The following is a 25086-nucleotide window of genomic DNA, read 5'->3' as shown; positions in this document are numbered from 1 at the left end:
ATGACACCTTCAGAAATTAAGGGTCTGTCAATAATAGGCTGTCTCAAATGTCATCTAAGGCAGTTACCTGTCATTCAGTTCTAATTTTATGCAAAAAAAAGGCAAGGCAAATAACTTTTTATAATAGTGAGCTTTAACAGAATTTTATACAGTATTTAATTATACTAAAACCTCTGAAATAATGCTGTAGTTGACTAAACTGAATTTTTAAGAGTTGGGTTTTTTCTTTTTTTTGTATTCAACAAACATTTACTGAGTGGCTATTTTGTGGACCATCACAGTGCAAAGTGATCGAACATAAAATGTCACATTAGCCTTTGCTATTAGGGACCCTATAATTTAGCTTATAATAATGTCATGGAATCATAGATTTTAATGGCATATTTTGATCATGATCATATGACCATATGAAACCTACACATTTTTAAAAAATGGCATTATTTTTCGCTGTGGGAAATACTGCTACTTGGAGGAGACAGTAGGGTGCAGGCATATTCTGGAACACAAGACAGGCAGAGGAAATGGATATGGCTCACTTTCCTGGAATGATTGGAAAATTCCAAAGCCTTGAGGGTAACCTCTCTCCTTTCTAGCCCTCAAGCTTTGGTTGGTTGGTTTTCTACTATTCAGTCCTATTTGAATGACTTCTGTTAAGTTAGGTGAAAGACTGGGAGACAGCTGTTATAAGCAAGTATGTGGCAGTCACAACATTACATCAGAAAACAGAAAGTTGGCCAATTATCAGGTTGTCAGGATTCAGAGCAAGACAAAGATCCGGGAGGCATAACATCAAGCGATGAGGAAGGGCAAGCACTTTGCCAGCCAGGGAGATGGTAGGGAAGAGAATCCAGGAGGCTACAGTACTTGAAAGTATGAATATTACTAGTGAGTAGAATGAGCCAAAGGCGTGTGCCTTTGTTAGAGCTAATGATCATCTGCCCTTTTGTACACTTGCTGATTAGTTGTGAAGTACCTCCAAAACTAACATCTGCTAATGTGATGAGGAAGAGGATGCAGCAGATGCTCACGAGATCCTCAGAGCTTTGTGCCTCAGGAAACACTGGCAGTGTGTCCAATAATTTTATTAATTTTTAAAACATTAACAGTTATCCACCAGGAAAGAGAATGGTGCCAGTTGAGCACAGTAGTCTTTTATTCTGAGACTTTTATTGCTTAGGAAATAGAACTTAATTCTGAATCAGATAAACTAGGAATAGAAGTACCAGGAAGATGGACATGGGCCAGAACCTTCTGAGCTAAAGTAAAATCCTTAACATATTAGTTTATATTCTGGCCCCTTTTTATTTACCTCCTGCTACACAGAAACCATGGATATAAATCCGGCATGTTCCTCTATGGTTTCTATGCTTGATATAAAGACTATCACAATTACTTCTACTTTCTAACTTGCTGACATTTAGATCTGCTTGGTAATAGAATGGATTACTTTAAAGGAGTGAGTTCCTCATCACTGAAGGGGTTATAGCAGACACTTGTGATACCCTTTGGGAATTGTATCAACTTAGAACAAACCCCATAATCTCCAAGATCCCTCACAACCCTGATACAGTATCTTTTCCCATCCTAGTTTGCCTTTCTCTTCATTTTTTCCCTATCCCAATGCTGTATCCATTCTCTGTGGTCTAGGTTGGGTAGCACCTTTTTCCCCAAATACTACTTGATATGATAATCATAAGAAATTGATGAACTATTGTATAAATATTTTGTAGCTGAGTGCTTGGCATACAGTAGGTGCTCAATTAATTCCTTTTTATGCTTCCCTCCCCAGTGCTAATAATTCCTATTAATCCTTTTTTCTGGCCTCCAACAATATTTGGCTATAATTATTTAGTAATTATTCTTATGGTCACATTTTCCTTGAATTATTAATATTTTATGTAATTTTAAAATTTACCTAAGACTAGAACCAAGTTTTCCTTCTATTTTTATTTCCCACAGTTTATAGACAAGGGCTGAACACATAATGGTCCATGAATACAGAGAGGATAGGCTTTATAAAGAAGAATAATAGACGTAGTTTAAAAATCACATTGTATTAATTTTGTTACACCACTTTAGTATTCACGTGGCCTGGAAAAGTCTTATGCTTTAGTGTCCTCATTTAAAAAGTAGGGTCATATAGCTCTACTCTACCTTCCTTAAGTGTATTGTTAAAACTAGAGATTTGGGTAAATATGAAGGACCATTAAAATAATGCATTTTGATTTGGCTGCTCATTTAATTTCAATTTAGTGTTTGGGGAGAGTTCACAACAGAAAAGGCAATTCTTTAGCTGACCATCCTGATGGCAAACATATTTTTCTCTGCCAAAAAAACCCAGAAAAAACTGCAGGCTTCCATGATATTCAGTGTAACTGTTCTTCATGCATTTTAAGGATTAACACTCGCCTAGATCACAAACAAATAATTAGGGATTTCACCAGTTCTCCATTAAGTCTGTGGCTTTGGGGCCACATGGCATCCATGCTCAGGTGCTGTTCAGACATCCTGAGATACTAAGAGATTCTCACAGACCCCTGACCATCATACACATTTGTGTCAAAAAATAATTGTAAATGCTTTATTTGATAAAAGGATGGTTATTTAAGTACAAAACCCATAATGGTCGACTTCTTCACTGTAATCTCTGCTTAACCAGTCTGAAGTGAATGTTCAATCTCTGCTCCACACAGCTGTTAGAATTATCTACTTAAAAAACAAATCTGAATCACATCGCTCCCTTCAAAATACAACCCCAAATCCTTGGCTCAGAAATTGGTGTCTTTTACTTGTTGATGAGACCTCTGCTTCTTCCTTTTAAATTTATTCAACAAATACTGACTTATTGTCTACTATGTGCCCTCAGGGTGCTGTGAGGGCCATTGTTTCCTCACTGTTCCTGTAACATGCTCTAACCTCCTCCGCTTTTCTGTCTTGCTTACCCTGCTTGTTTCATCTGAAATGCAGTTTCTCTTCCTAGCCACCTGGCAAAATCTTGCCTACTCAGGTCCAGCTCAAATACCAATTCCTCCTACCAGCAGTGTGTGGAGTTCTCCGGTGATAGCATACTGAAAGCACATCACTAGCCTCTCCTGCTGTCTCTCCCCTTAATTCGTGCTCTCTTAGGGGTTTAGGACCATGCCTTTTACTTTGGATGCCCCGAAGCACTTAGCTTGTAAAAACTCAATTAAAATCAAAATCTAATTTGTCTTATTCAGTTAATTCATATCATTGCCAAAAAAAGTGATTCGGGTAAATTGGATCACATGTTTATGGACTAATGGAGAGCTTAGTCCCTTTTAACAGTGGCTCCATTAATGGATTCACCCCACATCAGTCATATCATTGGGTTGGTAAAACATTGCTAAGTAAAGAAGGGAAGAGAAAGAGAGGCATTTTTTTATTATGCTTCCATTTAAATCTCAAAGCAGTAGGTATTATTTTTAATGTAATGTGCTTATATATTTACCTATTCACTCTCTCAAAAATGCAGTCTAAAAGCACCATTTCATTTAAAACATAACAATGCACATTGTATGTGGACATTATAAAAGCTAAATGCACAAAATTTGCCCAGAGTGTTATCTACACATGAAAGACTGTGTATAAAAGACACCAGCACAACTAGTGGAGTGGTAGAGAACCTCATTAAGCTATATTTTGTTATCTACAAGATGCTAAACATCAACACCACTGGTAACTTTTTATTTTTTTGGCCATAGATTTGGTTGCTTCATTTGACACTCTGCAGTGTGAATGTGCTTAAAAAATACACCCTCCTTTTCTCTTCTGATTCACTCTCATGCAATCATACCCACTGGTGCATTAGGTCCCTGACCAGTTAATCTAGAGAGGACTCCAGTCAAAGGCACACTCTGCTCCCACTTACTGACCTAAATTCTGTTTGGCTTTCTTACTCTGCTGGGCCAGCCTATACCCCTGAAAGTATCTTCAATGGCTCTCCTTTGAAACCCTCCTTGGAACTCTTCTGAACACTCTCCTGACCCTCGTATCCCTGGAGTCTTCAGCTGGCCTCTGAAACAGAAGGTTACCACAAGTCCAGAGCCTTTCCAAATCTCCCTTCTATACAACACTTTAATTCCTTCTGCTCATTATTTCACAAGAAGGGCAGGAGGGAGATAGAAAGCTTTGCCCTTTTTGCTCTCTGCCTTTTCAATGTCATGAAATGGAATTGTCTCCAGTGTATGTCCTTGAAGCCATCCAGAACCCACTCAGTGTTTGAGGAAATTGGGGAAAAGGGGCTAGACAATTTCCTTTATACCTTACACTCTTGAAATTTCTAATTTTAATAGTACATATGTATTTCTATTAATCATTACAAATATTCTAAAAATGGTAAGCCCTACACTACCTTAAACCAACATATTTTTCTCACTTCTCAGTACAAAAATTTGCTTTAGTTTTCTATTCTGTAGTTTATTATTTCTGTCCACAATCCAGAGCCTAATTTTAACATGGCTTGTAACAATGTGGGTTAACAGGGAGTAAGGAGTAAATTTTGTACTTCTCAAGGGCAAGAACAGCATGCATGTAAACAAGAAGGTAGCAGGTACTATTAACTGCCAACTTTATGAAAGGAATTAAAGGTATTTATTGATATAAATGAAGGGCATCAAACTAAATTGGTAATGTCTCAGACACAAAAGCAAAAATTCATGTAATTTGACCTGGACACTTAATTTCTCTATTGGTATTTTAAAATAAAGAAGGGGCCCACTTATATAGAGAAAAAACAATATTCAAAATGAATGTTTACAGATAATCCCAAGAAGATAATTTTAAATGCTAAATATTTTATTTTCAAAAGAAATATTTTTGCATGATATTTTTTTCTGATTCTGTTTTGTAACAAGGTTGTGAAAGTTGACAATCTTTATATCAACCCAAGGTAAAGAAAAAAGAGAGAATTCACAAAGTAGAAGAAAATGAGTTTAATTTAATATGACAAATATTTTATATAAAATCATTAACAATTAAAATTAATTTATTTAATGAAATGTGGACAAGTAGTTGGCAATTGTTTCATATTTATATAATCTCTTCCATTTATTGCAAAGTAAAACAGGATGAAAAGAATAATTTGGAATAAAATGTTTTATTTTGTTTACATTGGCAAATATGACAAAGAGAGGTCATGTTTTAGTCTCCTAATAAAAATTTATCAATTTCAGGAGTGAGATAGGATCTTAGAAATTATCTGGTCCAACTTGTTCAATTAATTTCTTTATGACATTAATACCCATGTAGGTCCAGTGGTCGACTGGCTTTTTGTTACACAGCTGACTAGGGTTTGAACTGGAAACTGACCCAGAAATTTCCTGACTTTTGGTGTAGGACTTATTCACTGTATCACATTACCTTTATAATAAAATCTAATCCAAACTGAGTTTTATATGTTTGGGCTTATTATAGTTGTAGTGTTCTACTGTTTCCCAAAGTGTTTAGAGAAAAATAAACTGATTTTAATAAGCATGTGACAGCATTTTAAATTGGGTTTGTAGGTGAAAATTGTATTTGGATCTATCTCTTTAGCAAATATATGGGATATTGCAGCCAAAATCTCTTTCCCACCCTAATTCTTCCCATCTTTCTCTTTCCTTATCATGTTTCCCTTTTATGTCTTAAAGTAGACAATGGGAGAAAGGTGTTTTTTTCACTTCTCTTTCGAGTTGAGACACTGTGATGAGTCTATAGGATTTGATTCAAAAGATTTCCCTCTCCATTTAGTTGGTTGCTATGTAGATATGTAAAATAAAAGAAGATATTACAAAGAAAATATTTAGTGAGCAAGAAATGAGTGTGCTTGTGAATGTCCAAGGCTATTGTGCCTTTTTTATATAGGTTGCACGTTTAGCTCTATAGCCTGTGAGAAATTAAAAACTTTCTAAAAATTACATTTTCTTGAGCAGTAGGACAGGCAGGTTACCTCACTAGTTTATTGTATCATAATTACTGATAAGAATACTCTAACTAATACTAGCCATTTATGCAACAACGTAACTTTTGAGAAGTAACATGGAAATATTGACAATATTAATTAAGTAAATAAAAGTGGCAAAGAAAGCAGACTTCCATAATAAAGTATTATCGCTTTCTTACTGGGGGGTTTAAAATTATTACTTTCAGTGTGACCTAATATAAAATAAAGTAAGAATATAATCATTTAAATCAAATTGATTTTTTCCTATGTTTCTTTAACATTTCATAGATAAGAAAGTTTTTATATTTGAACCTAAATTTCTAAAATTATTATTACTCAAAAAATTTAAAAAAATGTGTTAACTTACGGCCCTGATGCTTTCAAAATGTCCACCTTCTTTCTCAAAGTCGATGGGCTGTCCTTTTAGCGTCCAGTAGAAAGTGACATCCAAACTAGCATCGTGAATTGCTTTGCAATTAAGAACAATGCTTTCTCCTACTGTTAACTCTGTTCTTTTAGGAGTAAGTTCTATTCTTGTAGGTTCTATAGAAATAAAAATGCATTAATTAACATAACATACTGTATTTCCTTGCATTCTATATGCTAAATAATAGAGAAAAACTTAAGCAAGAAATCTATGCAATAAATTGTTCCAGGTACACATTCTTTAATAAACTATTATAAGCCCTGACTAGTGTGGCTCAGTGGGTTGGGTGTTGTCATGCAAATGGAAAGGTTGCTGATTTGATTTCTGATTCCACAGACCTAGGCTGTGGACCAGGGCCTTGTTGGGGGTGTGTGAGAGGCAACTGATTGCACATTGATATTTCTCTCCCTCTCTTTTTCTCTCCATTCCCCTCTCTCTAAAAAGAGATAAATATTTAAAAACAAACTATTATTAATTAAACCCTTACATTGTTGTATGCTAGGACATTTCATTATGCTTCTGTAGGGGAGTAATAATTTAAAAGTCCATGTTCCTATTAAGAAGTCAAGTTGGACAAAAAAAGATGAGAGACTATGTAACTAGAAGAAGCTTTTGGTATTCTGGAAGGAGAAAACTTAGAAAAAGAAGGCATAGCCTCCTTGTCCACCTTCAATGATCAAGTGTGAATAAAAGGATTTTTTACAGTAAAAAAGCTTCATATGTAAGGAGGATGAATTCAGGTGAGTTATTTTCTTTAAAGATTAGAGGAAGCACTTCCCCTCAAATTACTATTTTAACAGTGATACAAAATATAATACTACTACTAAAACACCTTGTATTTGCTTTATACTCTATGACCCCTCATATTAGTGGGAGATTATAAAATATCACTTTTGGTCAATTGTGAATGGTTTGAGATCTGAAAATATTGGCAAAATATTGAATGCAAATATTTCTAAGAAAAATATTGTTTTTAATTACTCTATGACTCAGTTAAAATTTTTAAAAAATACATACATTTTTACAGAATTTAGAGCAACTTTGAACCAATAAAAACTAATAGAGCTATACCTCTAAGGGCTATTTAAGATAATGATCAACTTTGTAAATTATATAAATGCCTAATCACTGTTGTACATCTGAAACTAATTACAATACTAATACAGTATTGTACATCAACTGTAAAATAAAAAAAAATGAAATAGTGAACAAATAACTGTAATATGATGCATTATTTTGAATAAAGTAGAGAAGTGATGGAGTAGGTAAAAGATAACATGAAAATTCTGAGTGGATTCCTGATTGTAGATACCTGAAGAAAACTGACACAAATGATTAAAAATTAGCCCAGTTTTTCCATCCTAGCTCTGTTGTTGATAATAACATAATCTGATGAAGCATCATTCTTAGCAACCCAGTAAGATCCTTTAACAGGCTATGTCCTTCTACATAGTCACTGAGAGGAAAGTGCAATTCCAGGACAGGAATGCCACTCCAAATGTTACCATGTTAGAAGTCAGATATTCCATCTGTCTGTCAGTCTAGGTTCTGGCTTCATCAGAGAACACAATCATATCATAGTGTAGTTTAAATTTGTATGAATTAGACTATTCTGAATAAGTAAATATTCCATTTAATTTGTGATTAACAGAAAACATTTTTGTTATTATAAAAAAAAGTCTTTGCATCCAGCATTGCCTTATTGTTGAGCACACAGAGGCAGCAAGACACAGACTGAGTAGAAAGCTGTGTTTGATTCCTGCAATGTGTACTGGAATGAAGACATCTTTGAAATTACATTCCTTCCATTGATGTTTGCCTTTTTCCTACAATATCAGAGTTCTGCCTATTTTATTTTTCTAATTTTAAAGGCAGATACAAATGAACATTTTTATATTTTATGGCCAAAGTATGATTCATTATGAAAAATGCACAGATGGAAAAGTCAATTAAGTATATAGTTCAACTGTGAGAAATATTTGTTTGCCAATTGAAGAGAATGCCTAAGATATGAAATTTTCTTACTGTTAAACAGTGATATGTAGTCTTAAAGGTTCTAGGTTTGAGTTCTAGTTCACTTTAGAAATAGAAAACTAATGGAAATATTTAAGCAACAATAGTTGTAATACTTTAAAAAATAATGTAATGACTTTATAGAAAAAACTACACTGATGCAAACATCAAAGAGCAATTCTGGTCCATGAGTTTATCTGATGCACAGTCCAACGCATAACATTCACATATTGCTTCTTCTACCTTTCTACCCCAAGTCCTCTCTTGAAATGGTAATAAAGGAAGATGACTCATTCAGGCTAACATTAATCTTGGTATAGGAAAAATATTTTTATACTGTTAGCATTCTTTTAAATTTTGAGACTAAACCTTCACACAATTGTCTTTATTCTCTCATATATTTTGTTCAAAGAAAAATATTTAAATTTCTACCACTAAGGTATGCAATCTCTTTATGGTCCCCTAAATAATGGAAAGGGACAATTTGGCTGTATTAGTTCTATTTTTACAATGTATTTTATCAACAGGAGCATGAACACACATATGTGATAATACATATACAATGCATATTACTTTTAGTCGCTTTCTGATAAGTCCATGAAATTTTGCTTATGAACTATTTAGCCATATTTTCTTACCTTTTACAGATACTGAAGCTATGATTTCAGCAGAACCAAACACATTTTCCCCTTGGCAAACGTACTTTCCCTCATCTGATTTAGAAGCATTTAAGATCCGCAGATTCCCGTCTGGAAGAATAGCTATTCTGAAAATTATTAAACAAGGTTTTTTTTTTCTTGTTTTACTGAAAATCAGCGAAGTTGTAATAAAAAACTCTTATGAAGCCTGAAACCACTTCCAAGGTAACAATAAATAAGATAAAGCACTGCTGGGAAAACATACAGTAATAGAAATGTTTCACCCTTAAGAAATTATGCAATAAAGCCACTTAATATCTCTTCATATTTAAAAGGGTTAGAAAGTTACAGGTTATTTTTCTTTTGACACTTTTTTGACAGTTAATTTTAAAACTTGTGGAAAAGGTGACCTTGTATTGTGTTATTAAAACTTATACTAGAATATCACATAGCTATATTTTAATATTAAGCCTGGGTATTTCACCTCAAACCATGAGTGACCTCAAAAATCAAATATAAAAAGAAACGGCATAAAAAACATAGAGGAGGACAAGTATAGAACATAAAGTTAATTGTAAACAGCCAAGAGATGATTTATGGTTGTTTCTCCGCAGTGCCACTCGTGCTGCAAGGGTATGTAAATGAGATCGGAGACCTATACCCGAGCTGCTCGCACTGCACTTTTTAAACATAAAAACATGATACCTGAGCTTGCATTTGGGCTCTTTCGAGACCTTTGTTAAAAATGGACCTTGAGTCTTATATGAAGGTGAAAAATTACAACATTATTAAACACTTTTAAAAGTTCAGTGAAAATGAGGTTGACCTTTAGGATTACCATATCCTCCTGTGTAGTCATCATTTCAGAAATATACAGATTTAAATTTAATTAGTACTTTTGTCCTTTTCTCTCTTTTAAGATCCTGAAATACACATTTCACTGGTGCATCAACCTACTCATGCAACCTGAAACAGAAGTGGCTGTTGCAGTTTTATTTGGTATGCCACTAGAGTTTGTGTTACAGCAGGCAGCTAGTTAATTATTAACAAAAGAGAAGGGAGCTAACCTATCTAAGCCTGGGATAGCTGCATTGCCTCTCTGAAGGGATTAACATCCGTCTGTCCCCCAGAGTGGACTGGAAAAATGGTTTTTCAATCTCCCTGAAGAACAATCAGTTATTAGCTGGGATTACTGGGGGAGGGATACACAGTAAAGGGGAAATTCCCCTGGCTGAGGCATGTGCAGTAGAAGCAGGAGGCAAAATTTTGAGGCTTGCACAGCAGGAACCAAAATGGTGACATAAAAAGGAGGAATCTAGCTTGGAAATATCTGGAAAAAGATCGAGCAGGATAAGGGTGCAGAACCCCAAAAGACCCAGAAAAGGGTTGGATATGATGAGAACTCAACACAAGGCCACAAAGAATTAGGAAGAAATTTGTTAAGTTTAAAAGAAAGCCTGCTCTCTCCCAAACCTAAGGAGATAAAATCAAAGCTTATAAAAGGTCCAGGCTTCATTTCATTTGTCTGTACCCTTGTCTCCCAGTAGCAGCTGCACACAGGCTGAAGGGTGGCACTGATGGGCCAGAGTGCAGCCAGGAGCAGAGACTGTGCTGGACTACCAGAGCCCACGGTGATGGCATTGCACTTCTGGACCCTGAGCCTCCTGGTGGACACCTGTGCTCACCAGGCACCGGACTTCTTCCACACAAAGATGGAGCTGAGCCTCCTGGTCATTGATGAAACTTTGGGTACCTGAGGGAGATTGTTTCTGCTCCAATAAATCTCACTATGCCACAGGTCCCCTCCTATGTGCAGGTCCCCGAAATGTATTTCCCATGACTCTGAAATAATCCAATTTCCACAGGCAACATTTGGACTGACTTCTTTTAAGAAAATGGAAATAACACACTATATTGCTTTTGGTGAGAACCAGTGAACTTAAATTCCTAAAATTGGATCTTCCTAGTCCTGAAAATAATAGTTCATGCTATAACAATGCGGTAATATTAAACTAAGATACAAGAATAGTTGAATCTGTTGAGTCAATATATTTTATGTTATTTTAAAATGTGTATTCAATCTTGCCAATCACCCAAAACTGATAGTTATTGACATCATTAAACATTTTATAACAACTGGATTAGATTCTAGGTTGTCAAATATTGCTTATGAATTTATACTTAGATATTATCATCAATACAGATATCAGTTCAAAGACATCAAATTGTTTTTAGTATGGATCAAACACATAGAATGAAGACAAATTTAGAAGTAAAGTACACTAAGAATAGCTCATTTTGTTTTGCAATTTATGTCTAGGAGGGATATAACTAACTTGAGAAATTTGTAGAACAGTGACATTAAAAGTTATATAGTCCATTCAAGATGCTCAATAAAAAATTATGTTCATTTATTTAGATAGTGCTGTTTCTATATAAATGGAATATAATGTATTCATTCCATTTTGATCCCCATACTACAATGCTACCAAAAGAAATATTGAAAGCAAAAATTATACTTTTTAAAAATAAATAGGCATTTCCTTTTGAAAATAACAAACTATTGAAATTTAGCTAAGTAACTATAATTTGTGCAAATTGTCAGTATCTTGGAAAATATCTGGATTTATTGACTCGTGTAAATTTCAGTGTAGCTGGTGAGAAGTTTGGATTAAAAGTTCACCTCCTTTAAAAGAAATAAGTGTATTTTAGATACTGGCAGTATTTCAGCTCTTGATTTAAGATGAGTCCTTTCTCTCTGACAGCAGACAATGTATTATGTTCTCCTTTTAAAGATAGTTTATGAACACTCCTTTACTTCAGGTCACTGATACACAGGGGGATGGGGAATTTTAAATACCATGATGTTTTTTATCTGTCAAGTGGCAGTGTCATTTAACCAAAAACCTGTCTACTGATTTATATATCACATGCTTATCAGGTGAGCTCATTTTTTTAACTTAGTGAAGAAAAAACAAATTAGACAATAAATGTCATTTACATTATAATGCTGGGTTATCGCATAGCAAATAACTAGACAATTGAATATTGAAAAACATTTGCTTGCAATTTTTTGTCTCTATTTATCCTTTCCCCACTGCTATTATTACAATGTGACTCTTATATTTGGGATTTTCAGATTTGGGAATTAATTCCATTGACACATCCTTGAACTTGGAGTAGAGTGGTAAGGAAGTGGTGAGGTAAAAGTCTGTTGGGAATGAGGAGAGGTTTTAGAGATGCAAACCAGAATTCTGGCATTCAGTATCAAGTCACGGTTGTTGTATTCTGGCCTCTTAACTTCTTCATGAGTTTCTGTCTAGACCTGGAGATACTTTGGCTCACATCTTGCATTTAATCAGTGCATCTCTGCCTTGTTAATCCATCCAGTACCATAGTATACTGAGGATGGCATGGTGCTTACCCTGATCTTCCAATGATTCATTACTAATTTTTTGATGCCTATTTTCATTTCCAAATTTCAGGACTATTTTCTGGACCCTCTATTTCCATGGTTTCCAGGTTTGGCTCACCTCTCAGACACCACACAATCTAGTTTGGATCTTTCCAAGTACAAACTTGCCTGCAGGTACTACCTTTTGACTCATGCCATTGCTTTGACTTTCAGATTAGATTTCTTTCTGGTATTGTATCTTAGTAGATATCATATCACAGAATCATTAGTCATTCATTAAAACTAAATGCTTTCAAATCAGAGAGGGATGGGTTCGAATCACTGCCATTGACTAGTATGTACGTGATCTTAAAGTTAATCTCTTTCCTTATATGTAAAACTGTCGTAATTATATCTAAATGCTCTTTAAAATTATTAAGTAGCTGATGGATATATGTAAATTATTATACTGTAGTGGTCTGTAATAAATATTATTTGAGAATTCACTTAGAAATATAAATAAATTTGTGACAAATTTTAAAAAGAAAAATGTAGAGAGTGCCAGGTAAAGTTTTCAATACACATACCTCAAATAGTTAGGGTGTTTGATAAGTATTTTCTGAGGGTGGAGGGATAACATTTGAGCTGAGGACTGAAGGATGAGAGAAAGTTAACCAGGCAAATTGTGGGAAAGCAAAGGGGACAGAATTTGCAAAGGATTTAAGGTGAGAACTACAACAAAACCTTGAAGAACCACATGGCCAATTATGATGGCAGCATACCGAGCAGCGGGGAGTGATGGGAAAGGTGGACTGGAGGAAAGATCATGGAGTGGATAGTATACTATGGGCAACATCTAATCTTTATTCTGAGGGTAATGGGAAGCTACCTATTTTTTTCAGCTTTATTGAGGCATAACAGGCATATTATAAGCTCACGCTCTTAGAGTGCATACTTTGAAATGTTCTCCATTGTGGATTCAGTCATGAAACCATTACCACAGTCAAGATGGTCAATATACATATCACATGCAAAGCATCTCTGTGTTCCTTTGTATTCTCTTCCCCTAACCCCTTCCCACCCCATCCTCATCCCTGGGCTGCTACTGATCTGATTTGTCTCTGCAGTAAGTGTACACTTTTACAGAATTTTATATAAGTAGAATTATAAAATTTTGCACATATCCCCTTTGTATAGTTTATTTCACTCAGCATAATTAAACTGAGATTAACTTGACATTCAGCCATGAATTATCAATAATACATTCTTTCTTTCTGAGTTAGTATTTCATTCTGTACATACTCCATAACTTGTTTATCCATTCACCACTGAGTGAACATTTGGATTATTTTTAGCTTGGGGCTATTACAAATAAAGCTGCTCTGAATATTTGTGTGCAAAAATGTATGGATATTTGATTTAATTTCTCTTGTATAAATTCTTAGGGCTGCCATAACTGGATCATTGTTTAACTTTTTAAGCAATGTTTAAATTTTTAAGAAGCTGCCATACTGTTTCCATACTGTTTGCACTGCTTCACATTTCTAGTTGCACTGTATGAGTGTTTTTGTGATACTTTGACATGGTCAGTCTTTTTAGTTTTAGCCATTACAATAAGTAGTGCTAAAATCTCATTGCAATTTCACTTACATTTCCCTAATAATTAATAATGTTGAACATCTAATTCATGTGCTTATTTCCCATCTGTATAACTTCTTTGGTGAAGTGATTGTTCAAATATTTTACTATATTTTCTTTTATTATTTTTATGGAGTTATTTTTTAATTTAGGTTTGAGAGTTTTTTAAAAAATTCAAGATATAACTCCTTTTTCAGGTATGAGATTTGCAAATATTTTTTGCCAGTTTGTGGCATGTCTTAACATTTTTCCAATAGTAGAAGTTCTTAATGTTGATAAAGTAAATCTCTCAATATTATTTTGTGCTTTTTATTTTTCTTGTTGTGCTAACAAACCTTCACCTAACCTAAGATCATGAGGATTTTAAGTTTTAAAAATTTTATAGTTTAAAGTTTTATGTGTATGTCTATGATTTATTTTGTTTATGCTCTGAGGTATAACTTTAAATTATTTATTTATTTTGAATATTGTTATCTAATTGTTCCATGTTATTGCTTTAGAAAGATTATATTTTCTCCATGGCCTTCTCACATTGTCATTAATCAATTGGCTATAAATGTGTAGGTCGATTTCTTAATTCTCTTCTCTCTTCCATTGATCTATTTATCTATCTTCATGCCAAAATCACACCATCTTGATTATTGTATAATTATTACTTGTCTTAAAAATCAGGTAGTTAAGACTTACTACTTAGATAAAATTAAAAAAAAAAGAAAGAAACCCTAAGGTACAAAATAAAAAGACTTACTACTTCTGTCTTCTTTTTCAAAGCTGTTTCATCTATTCCATGCTCTTTGCATTTCCATATGAATTTTAGAATTAGCTTGTCAATTTCTAAAAAGTATGCTGAGATTTTGATTGAGATGTTAATGAATCTATAGGTCAATATGTGGAAGAAATTAAAACACTATTGTCTTATAATTCATGAGCATCATGTATCTCCATTTATTTAGGTCTTTAATTTCTCTAATCAATAATTGATATACAATAGTTTATATTATGTATTAATTAGATATACAAAACACACAATAGCATTAAAATATTGTGTTTCAATACGCAACATTTTGTAGTTATTAGTCTACTGGTTTTAGACACATTTTATCAGATTTAACCCTATTTCTAATGCTATTCAAAAGTATTTATTTAAATATAAATTGTTGAAACAATTTTAGAGTTAAATGCAGTTTTATATTAATAATACTGTTCTGGCCAAAATGCAAGTATAAATAGCTACATTTTGCTTCCTTGCACAACCAAAAGAAGGACAACCAATTTAAAAATAAAAAATAAACCAGAACTGCCAGAAAATCTAACAGAAGTCTGACAACCAAGAAGTTAAAGAAGAAACATTCATCCAAACTTGTAGGAGGGGTGGAGAGGACATGTGGCAAGGCAGTAGACCCAGTGTGCAAGGTCACAAATGGGGTAGCCCCACATTCACATGCAGATTGCAGATAAACTGGGAAAAACAACTGGGGGACAAGACAGAGAAATAAAACCTCATAACCTCTGACTGTAAAAATGTGTGGGGGTTGTGGTGGCAGGAGAAACTCCCAGTCTTACTGGTGAGTCTGTTGGAGGGACCCATGGGGTTTTACAATGTACAAAAACCTACCTGGCTGGAAATCAACACCACAAAGACTCAGTTAGCTTGTGGGTAGTGGGTAAGTGACCTAAAGTGGGGCAAGAGCTGAGCAAACAGCATTACTCCCTCTTAGAACCATCACCAATATACAGCACCACAAAGCAGTGAAGTGGGTTGCCCTGTTCTGGTGAATACTTAAGGCCCTACTGCTTAAAACATAATAGGTGCACTGAGACAAATATAGCCCAAATGAAAGAACAGATCAAAATGCCAGAAAAAGGCCTAAGCAGCAGGGATATAACAAATCTATTAGATGCAGAGTTCAAAAAAACATTGGTAGTCAGGATGCTCACTGACATGATTCAGTGTGGGTGCAAAATAAAGGAAGAAGTGAGGGCTTTGAAAAGTGAAATGTAGACAAATATACAGGGAATAAACCATGAAGGGAAGGAAACAAAGTCTCAAATCAGCTATTTGGAGCAGAAGGAAGAAATAAACATTCAACTGGAACACAATGAAGAAACAAGAATTCAAAAAAGTGAGGAGAAGCTTAGGAACCTCTGGGGCAACTTTAAATGTTCCAACATCCAAATCATAGGGGTGCTGGAAGGAGAAGAGGAAGAGCAAGACATTGAAAACTTATTTGAAAAAATAATGAAGGAAAACTTCCCTAAACTGGCAAAGGACGTAGACTTGTAAGTCCAGGAAGCTCAGGGAGCCCCAAAGAAGTTGGTCTCAAGAAGGAATACACCAAGAAACATTATAATTACATTACCCAAGATTAAATATAAGGAGGGAATCTTAAAAGCAGCAAGAGGAAAGGAGACAGTTACCTACAAAGGAGTTCCCACAAGACTATCAGCTGATTTCTCAAAAGAAACCTTGCAGGCAAGAAGGGACTGGAAAGAAGTATTCAAAGTCATGAAAAGCAAGGACCCACATCCAAGATTACTCTATCAGCAAAGTTATCATTTAGACTGAAGGGGCAGATAAAGTGCTTCCCAGATACGGTAAAGTTAAAAGAGCTCGTGGTCACCAAGCCCATTATATGAAATATTAAAGGGACTTATCTGAGAAAAAGAAGATCAAAACTGTGAACAGTAAAATGACCACAAACTCACAACTATCAACAACCAAACCTAAAAAAACAAAAACAAACTAAGCAAACAACTAGAACAGGAACAGAATCACAGAAATGGAGATCACATGGAGGCTTATCATCAGGGCCAGGGAGGGGGAGAATGAGTGAAAGGGGACAGGGAATAAGAAGCATAATTGGTAGGTACAAAATAAGCAGGAGAGGTTAAGAATAGTATGAGAAATGGAGAAGCCAGAGAACTTATATGTATGACCCAGGGACATGAACTAAGGGGGGTCAAATGCTGGAGGGAGGTTAGGTGTAGGGAAGAGGGGAATAAAGAGGAGAAAAAAATGAGACAAGTGTAATAACATAATCAATAAAATGTACTTAAAATGTTCCAGCAAAATAATAAAATAATAAAAATAAAAAAGAAATAATACCGAGAAATCCCTTGTATGTTTTCCTTTTTTAAGTGTCCCCTTCATGGTAACATTGTACAAAATTATAGTGTAGTACTGCAATCAGAATTATGATATTAATACAACCAATTGATTGTGTTGGGCTTTTCAGAATTTTAACTGACTTATTTGTGTGTATGTTAAACTGTGTACAAAGTTTTCAGTTTGCATTTGTACATCCACCACAATAGTGAAGAAACAGAACAATTTTAATACCACAAAGATTCGTTACTTTCATTTTACAGCTAGGCTCACCTTCATCCCACTCTACCATCAGTATCCCTATGCTATGGTTCCTAATTCTTGAAAGCCACTAATTTTCCCTCCATTTCTATTTTTTTATTTAAAAAATGATATATAAGTGAAGTCTTACAATATGCTACTTTTGGGGATTGTCCTTTAACTTACTCAGGTTAATTCTCTAAAGATTCATTCAAGTTGTATGTCAGTAGTTTTCTTTTTATTACTGGACAGTGTTTCATGGTTGGGTATATACCTCAGGTTCTTTAGCTGGTCAGCTGTTGAAAGAATGTGGAGATTCTAAACTTTGATATTACAAATAAAGTTCCAATAAGCATTTGAGTACAAGTTTTTGAATAAACATAAGTTTTAATTTCTCTGGGATAAATACCCAAAATAATATTCTGAGTCATAGAAAAACTTCATATATAGTTTTTATTTAAATTCACTTTTAATTACAATTGGCATACAATATTTTATTAGTTTCAGGTGTATAACATAGTAACTAAATCTTTATATAGTTACAAAGCGATCACTCCTATAAGTGTGTTGTGCACCTGGCACCATACAGAGTTATTAAATATTTTGACTATATTTCCTATGCTCTACTTTGCATCTCTGTGACTATTTTTATAATTGACAATTTGCAAATATTAATTCCTTCCACCTTTTCCTCTATCCCCTCAATACCCCTCCTGTCTGGAGACCATCAGTTTGTTTTCTGTATGTATCAATTTATTTCTGTATTGTTTGCTTATTTTTTTTACATTCCATATATAAGTGAAATCATATGCTATTTGACTTTGTTTGACTTATTTCACTTAGCATAATACCCTCTAGGTCCATTCATGTTGTCACAAGTGGAAAGATTTAATTAGTTTTTATGGCTGAATAATATCCCATTGTATATATGTACATCTCTTCTAGATTCATCTATCAATAGACATTTAGGCTGTTTCCATAACTTGTCTATTGTAAGTAATGTTGCAATGAACATAGGGGTGCATGTGTGTTTTCAAATTTGTGTTTTAGGTTTCTTTGGATATATAGCTAGAAGTGGAATTGTTGTATCATAAAGCAGTTCCATTTTTAATTTTTTGAAGAACTGCCATACTGTTTTCCACAGTGGCTGCACCAATTCACAATCCCTGCAACACTGCACAAGGGTCCCATTTTCTCCACATCCATTCCAGCACTTGTTTGTCAATCTTGATACTAGCCATTCTGACAGGTGTGAGGTGACATCTCACTGTGGTTTTCATTTGCATTTCTTTGATGATTAGTGATGTTGAACACCTTTTCGAATGTCTGGTGCCCATCTGTATCTCCTCTTTGGAGAAATGTCAGTCTGGGATCTCTGTCCTCACCCCCCTTATTAAAGGGTTGTTTATTTTTTTGGTATTGAGTTTTGTATGTTCTTTATAAATTTTGGATATTAGCTCTTTATTAGATGTAGCATTAGAAAATATCTTCTCCTATTTAGTAGGTTGTCTTTGCATTTTATTCTGTTAATATTCACTGTGCAAAAACTTTTTAGTTTTGTTTTGTGTAGTCTCATTTTTTGTTATTTTCTTTTGCATCCCTGCCCAAGAAGGCATATCCCCCCTCCAAAAAAAAACCTTTTAAGTGCTATGTTGAAGTGTTAAAATAAAAGCTATAAGAAGAGGACAAAAAGGGAATTTCATAATGATAAAGAGCCTTGGCTGGTGTAGCTCAGTGGATTGAGCATGGGCCTGCAAACCAAAGGGTTGCTGGTTCAATTTTTCCAGTCTGGGTATATGCCTGCCAGTCTGGGCCTGGTCCCCACTAGGGAGGATGTGAGAGGCAACCATACATTGATGTTTCTCTCCTATTTCTCCTTCCTTTCCCCTCTCTCTAAAAATAAATAAATAAAATCTTTAAAAGATATTGATAAAGAGATCAATCAAGCCAGAGGACATAACTCTTATAAATGGCTATGCAGCTAATTTAGGAGCCCCTATCAATATTGAAAGCAAATATTGATAAACCTTAGCCAGACTCATCAAGAGAATGAAAGGGCTCAAATAAATAAAATAAGGAATGAAAAAGAAGTGGCAACTGTTACCACAGAAATACAAAAGATTATAAGAATATATGAAGAAAGATTGTATTGCATGAGAACAAATTGAACATCCTAGAATAAATGGATAAATTCCAAGAAACATTCAATCTTTCAAGACTGAATCAGCAAGAAACAGAAAAATCTGAACAGAGTAACAACAACTAACAGTATTGAATCAGTAACTAAAAACTCCAAACCAACAAAAGTCCAGGACTAGATGCCTTCACCTGTGAATTTCACCAAACATTCATATAACTAACACCTATTCTTCTCAAACTATTCCAAAATATTGAAGAGGAGGAAAAACTCTTAGACTCATTTTTTGAGAGCAGAAATACCCTGGTCCCAAAACCAGATAAAGAAGATGAAGATACAACAACAACAACAAGGAAAATGTATGCCGATATCTCTGAAGAACATAGATGTAAAATCCTTAACAAAATATTAGCAAACCAAGTTCAGCAATACATTAAAAAGAAACATCATAATCAAGTGGAATTTATTCCTAGGATGTAAAGTTGGTTTAATATCTACATATCAATTAACATGATATATCACATAAACAAAATCATGGATAAAATTATATGATCATATCAATAGATGCAGAAAAAGCATTTCACAAAATCTAACACCTATTTATGATAAAAACTCTAAGCACAGTAGGCAAGGAGAGAACATACTTCAACATAATAAAGGTCATATGTGACAAACATACTGCAAACATCATACTTAATGGGGAAAAGCTAAAAGCTTTTCCTTTAACACCAGGAACAAGACAAAAATATCCACTTTCACCACTTTCATTCAACATAACATTGGGAGTCCTAGTGACAGCAATTAGACAAGAAACAGAAATAAAAGGCACTCAAATTAGGAAGGAAATACTGTAATAGGTAGATAACATGATATAATATTCAGAGAACCCTAGAGAGCCCCTCCCCCAAAACTAGTAGATCTTATAAATAAATTCAGTAAAGTTGCAGGGTACAAAGTTAATATTTAGAAATCAGTTGCATTTTAATACACCAAGAACAAATGATCAGAAATGAGAAATTTAGAAAACAATTCCATCTACAATTGAATAAAAAAAGAACAAAATACCTGCCTTGGCTGGTGTAGCTCAGAGGACTGGCCTAAAAACCAAAGGGTTGCTGGTTCAATTCCCAGTCAGGGCACATGCCTGGGTTGTGGGCCAGGTACCCAGTAGGGAGTGCATGAGAGGCTGATGTTCCTCACCCTCTCTTTCTCCTTCCCTTTCCCTCTGTCTAAAGATAAATACATAAAATCTTTAAAAAATATCCACGACTAAATAAATAAATACTTAAGACTACATAAATAGATGTAAATAAAAGAGCTGTACTCTGAAAACTGTAAGACATTTAAGAAATTGAAGAAGGTACAAACAAATGGAAGCATATACCATGCAGAGTAGTAGTTTTGCTTTTAGGAGAAATAGCTAATGAGGTTTGGGGAAGCATGATGCTACTCTGCTGCTGGTAACCAGGAATCAAGAGCAAAAAGAGAGATGCCACTGTCCTGTGGAGGGCTAGAGAGTGGGCCTGTGGTTCTGCTGCAGCACATTGACGAAGGGATTGTGATTCAGAAAACAGAAGGGACCATGGAAGTTGACATAAATATCAGCATCTTTTGATATTGACTCCACTCAGTTTATGTGAACAGGACACACTCTCTCATGAAATGAGAACCACTACCGACTTTTAACTATATGGGGAGGATATGGCTACAATTCCAGTAAGAGGAGCGAACTCAGGCCAGAAAGAGAGCAGCCATGTAGAGGCTTTTCTCACCTTGGAGCTAAGAGCCTTAGTTAAAGGTAATCTGGGTTGAGTGTGTAGGTCATCCCCCTCACACCACCAGACCTCTGCAATATCCCCAAGAAGCATAGGCCTATGGGATTTAACAACATAGGAACTCAAAACTCTGCCTATATCTTGGTTCCCTGTTTTGGTGAATAAAATAGCCATCCCCTTAATAAGAAAGACGATTATACATACAATTACAATGAAAGGAGGTAAGAGCTATATGGAGACAAACTTTTCTGTTGAAAGTGTTATCTAAACTGAGTCCTCTAAGAGTGGTAGGAATTAATCCACTAAATGGCTGGAAGTAGGGGACAGACTGAAATGTCCCAGATTCATCAACTTCTTATTGAATAGCTTCTTGATCCCAGGGACTGTGGAAGGTATCCGTGTTATGATGACAAATAAGTCTCAGTTCCTACCTTTAGGAACCACAAGGAATAGAGGAACCATCAGACAAATAAGCAGGAAATTAACCTTCAGTGTAATACTATTTGGAGTGCACAGGACAAACAGCTCACCAGCCTGGGGTGTATGAATGTAGCCAGGGAAGGCATCTCAGAGGATGTGACATCTCATTTTATTACTGAAAATTAGTATATCTTACCCTTTTTTTGTATGCTTCAGAAGCATACACAATGAGACATGTAAACATGTTTCCCATTTTGGGGTACAGTGCCTTACAATGTATGGGTACCTTAAATAAATCTTACTGGTTATAGTGCTAATTATATGTATATTCATTTGATCCATCAGTTGTTAAAAGGGGTATGTGGTTGTTGATGTGAATTTTTCTCCCATAGTTCTGTCATTTGATTTTGACTGTTTTGAGTCTTTTATGAATCATATGTAAGTTTTAGATTATTAATTATTTCTGGTAAATTAAAGTTATTATTTTAGCTCCATGTTTGGAAATGCTTTTTACCTTAAGGTTTACATGTCTAATCTATAAATTCATGTATGTGTGTGTTTACATCTATATCGACTACCTGTGCATCATTCCATCATCTATTTATCCATCTGTCTATCTCTCTTCCACCTAATCTATTGTATAAAATGTCTAATAGAATGAGCTATCTTTTTCTTACTATTTTTTCTGGGCTACCTGCTATCTTTTTTCTTTGAACCTTCCTGTATCTTATCATTATACTTTTGCCTTTTGTAAACTATACGAAATTGGATGCTTTAATCCAATTTGACTATCTTTGTCTTTAAATTGGAAACTTTAGTCCACTTGCATTATGGTCATAACATATATTTGGGTTAATATCTACCATGTACTTTTGTTTTTGATTTTTGTTTCTCCCCCCGCACCCTGCTTTTCTCCTCATTCCACATTTCCTCACTACTAGTTTACATGCATTTTCAGTTCTTTTAGTGTGTACTTTTGACATTTTAATTTGCACATTGAAGTGAATTCTCTGGCTCTTTTTCTTTTTATTTCATTTTTTTTTGCCTTTGGAGAAGCCTTTCCTTTTTTATGTGATTTCATTAGTATGTTTAAAAAATGTTTTTATGTTTACTTAGCATTTTTAGTTATGTCTATGGAAGAGTTGGCCAGGATACCTAATGTAGTCTTTCCTATCAGCCAAAATGAAAGCTCTGCAAGGATTTTCTTTTTTTTTTAAAGTATATATTATTGATTATGCCATTATAATTGTCCCATTGTTTTCTCCCCTTTATTGCCTTCTACCCTGCATCCCAACTCCCACCAGTATTCCCCCCACCTTAGTTCATGTCCATGGGTCATACATATAAGCTCTTTGACTTCTCCATTTTCCATACTATACTTGACCTCCCCCTGTCTATTTCGTACCTACCATTTATGCTTCTTATTCCCTGATAACCTTCCATGTGATCTGCATTTCTGTGATTCTGTTCCTGTTCTAGTTGTTTGTTTAGTTTGTTTTTGTTTTCTCTTTTAACTTGACCTTATCTGGGAAGCACTTTATCTGCCCTTCTATTCTAAGTGATAGCTTTGCTGGATAGAGTAATCTTGGATGTAGGTCTTTGCCTTTCATGACTTTGAATACTTCTTTCCAGTCCCTTCTTGCCTACAACGTTTCTTTTGAGAAATCAGCTGATAGTCTTGTGGGAACTCCTTTGTAGGTAACTGTCTCCTTTCCTCTTGCTACTTTTAAGCTTGTCTCCTTATCTTTAATCTTGGTTTATTTAATTATGATGTGCCTTGGTGTGTGCTTCCTTGGGTCCAACTTCTCTGGGACTCTCTAAACTTCCAGGACTTCCTGGAAGTCCATTTCCTTTGCCAGTTTGGGGAAATTCCCCTTCATTATTTTTTTCACATAAGTTTTGCATTTCTTGCTCTTCTTCTTTTCCTTCTGGCACCCATATGATTTGGATGTTGGAATGTTCAAAATTGTCCTGTAGGTTCCTAAGCCTCTCTTTATTTTTTGAATTCTTATTTCTTCATTCTGTTCTGGTTGAATGTTTATTTCTTTCTTGTGCTCCAAATCATTGATTTGAGTCCCAGTTTCCTTCCCTTCACTGTTGGTTCTCTTTATATTTTTCTTTATTTCACTTTGCATAACCTTCACTTTTTCCTCTATTTTGCAACCAAACTCAGCCATTTCTGTAAGCATCCTGATTACCAGTGTTTTGAACTCTGCATCTGATAAGTTAACTATCTCTTCATCACTTAGACCTTTGATCTGTTCTTTCACTTGGGCCATATTTTTTTTTTGTCTCAGCATGCCTGTCTGAGCCTGTTAAGGGGCAGAGCCTTAAGCATTTGCCAGGGCAAGATAATTCATGTAGCTGTGTTGTGGCGCTGTAGGTGGGGAGGGGTCTGAGAGGAGACAATAATGCTTTCTCAGCTCTCTGTCAGCTTCCCCCACTGCTCACAAGCAAATTGGGCCCTTCTGGTGCTGATTCACAGGTGGGTGGGTTTGTGTATGTTCTAGGATCCTGTGGGTCTCTCTAGTGAACTCTACTGTGAGGCTGGGAGTTTCTCCTACCACCCCAAGCCCCATAGATGTTCACAGCCAAACGTTTTGAGGCTTCATTTCCCCTCAATGGAACCCTGGGTTGAGTGGTCTGTCTTGTTCCCCAGTTGTTCCTCTGGGTTTATCCACACAGAAATCTGGAGCTGCCAGGTTTGCTAGCCACTGCTTTCTGCCCCAGCTTTTCTTACCAGTCTGAATGAATGCTTCTTCTTTAACTCCTTGGTTGTCAGACTTCCATGCAGTTTGATTTCTGGCAGTTCTGGTTATTTTTTGTTTTAAATTTATTGTTATCTTTGTTTTGGTTGTGCAAGGGGACAAAATGAAAATTAGTAAATCTTATCCTTATAATGGCCTGGGGGGCTAGTAGGTAAAATGACCTGGTGAGTCTGTTGAATTTTTTTCCTAGTTACTCCTCTGAACTATTATAATATATTAGGTACATTGTAAATAGATGATAATTAGAAATTATAACTAAAAGCAAATATATTATGCTCTTTCCTTCTTTCCTTCCTCCCAGCTCCTGGTGGATCTCTCGTATATCTCTGAATTGTTTAAACCTCTATTATGTGACTGCCGTAGTCATATAAGACTGCATACTTTTCCATGGTCAGATGGGTACCTGTTGTCACTGCTCAAATGTACCATGTAGGTGAGCTTTCCCTTAATCCTCCTCAGTTGGCATGATTCCTGCCTCATTTTTATTTCCTCAGATCTCCACTACAGCATTTGTCACATTTTCCCTCAGTACACAACAGACAGGGTATTTTATCCATTGAGCAGTAGAGTTCAGCATTTTCAAGAGCCT

The 25086-nt window shown here is 35.1% G+C and overlaps 1 protein-coding gene across 1 annotated transcript in view; it reads right to left on the bottom strand.

Annotated features, from left to right (window-relative positions):
- Positions 1–25086, bottom strand: part of CNTN5 (contactin 5) — a 1221314-nt gene that overhangs the window by 126783 nt on the left and 1069445 nt on the right. Inside the window, exons 14-15 of the mRNA XM_028517441.2 lie at positions 9020–9147; positions 6309–6484 (exon numbers count right to left, since the gene is read on the bottom strand). Coding sequence (XP_028373242.1) covers positions 6309–6484; positions 9020–9147 — 304 coding nt within the window. The remainder of the gene's footprint in view (positions 1–6308; positions 6485–9019; positions 9148–25086) is intronic.

The sequence above is a fragment of the Phyllostomus discolor genome, chromosome 6, assembly GCF_004126475.2.
Source record: "Phyllostomus discolor isolate MPI-MPIP mPhyDis1 chromosome 6, mPhyDis1.pri.v3, whole genome shotgun sequence".
NCBI classification, from domain to species: domain Eukaryota; kingdom Metazoa; phylum Chordata; class Mammalia; order Chiroptera; family Phyllostomidae; genus Phyllostomus; species Phyllostomus discolor.
Note: the sequence above shows the minus strand (reverse complement) of the source record. Positions and strands in the feature narration are given on the sequence as shown.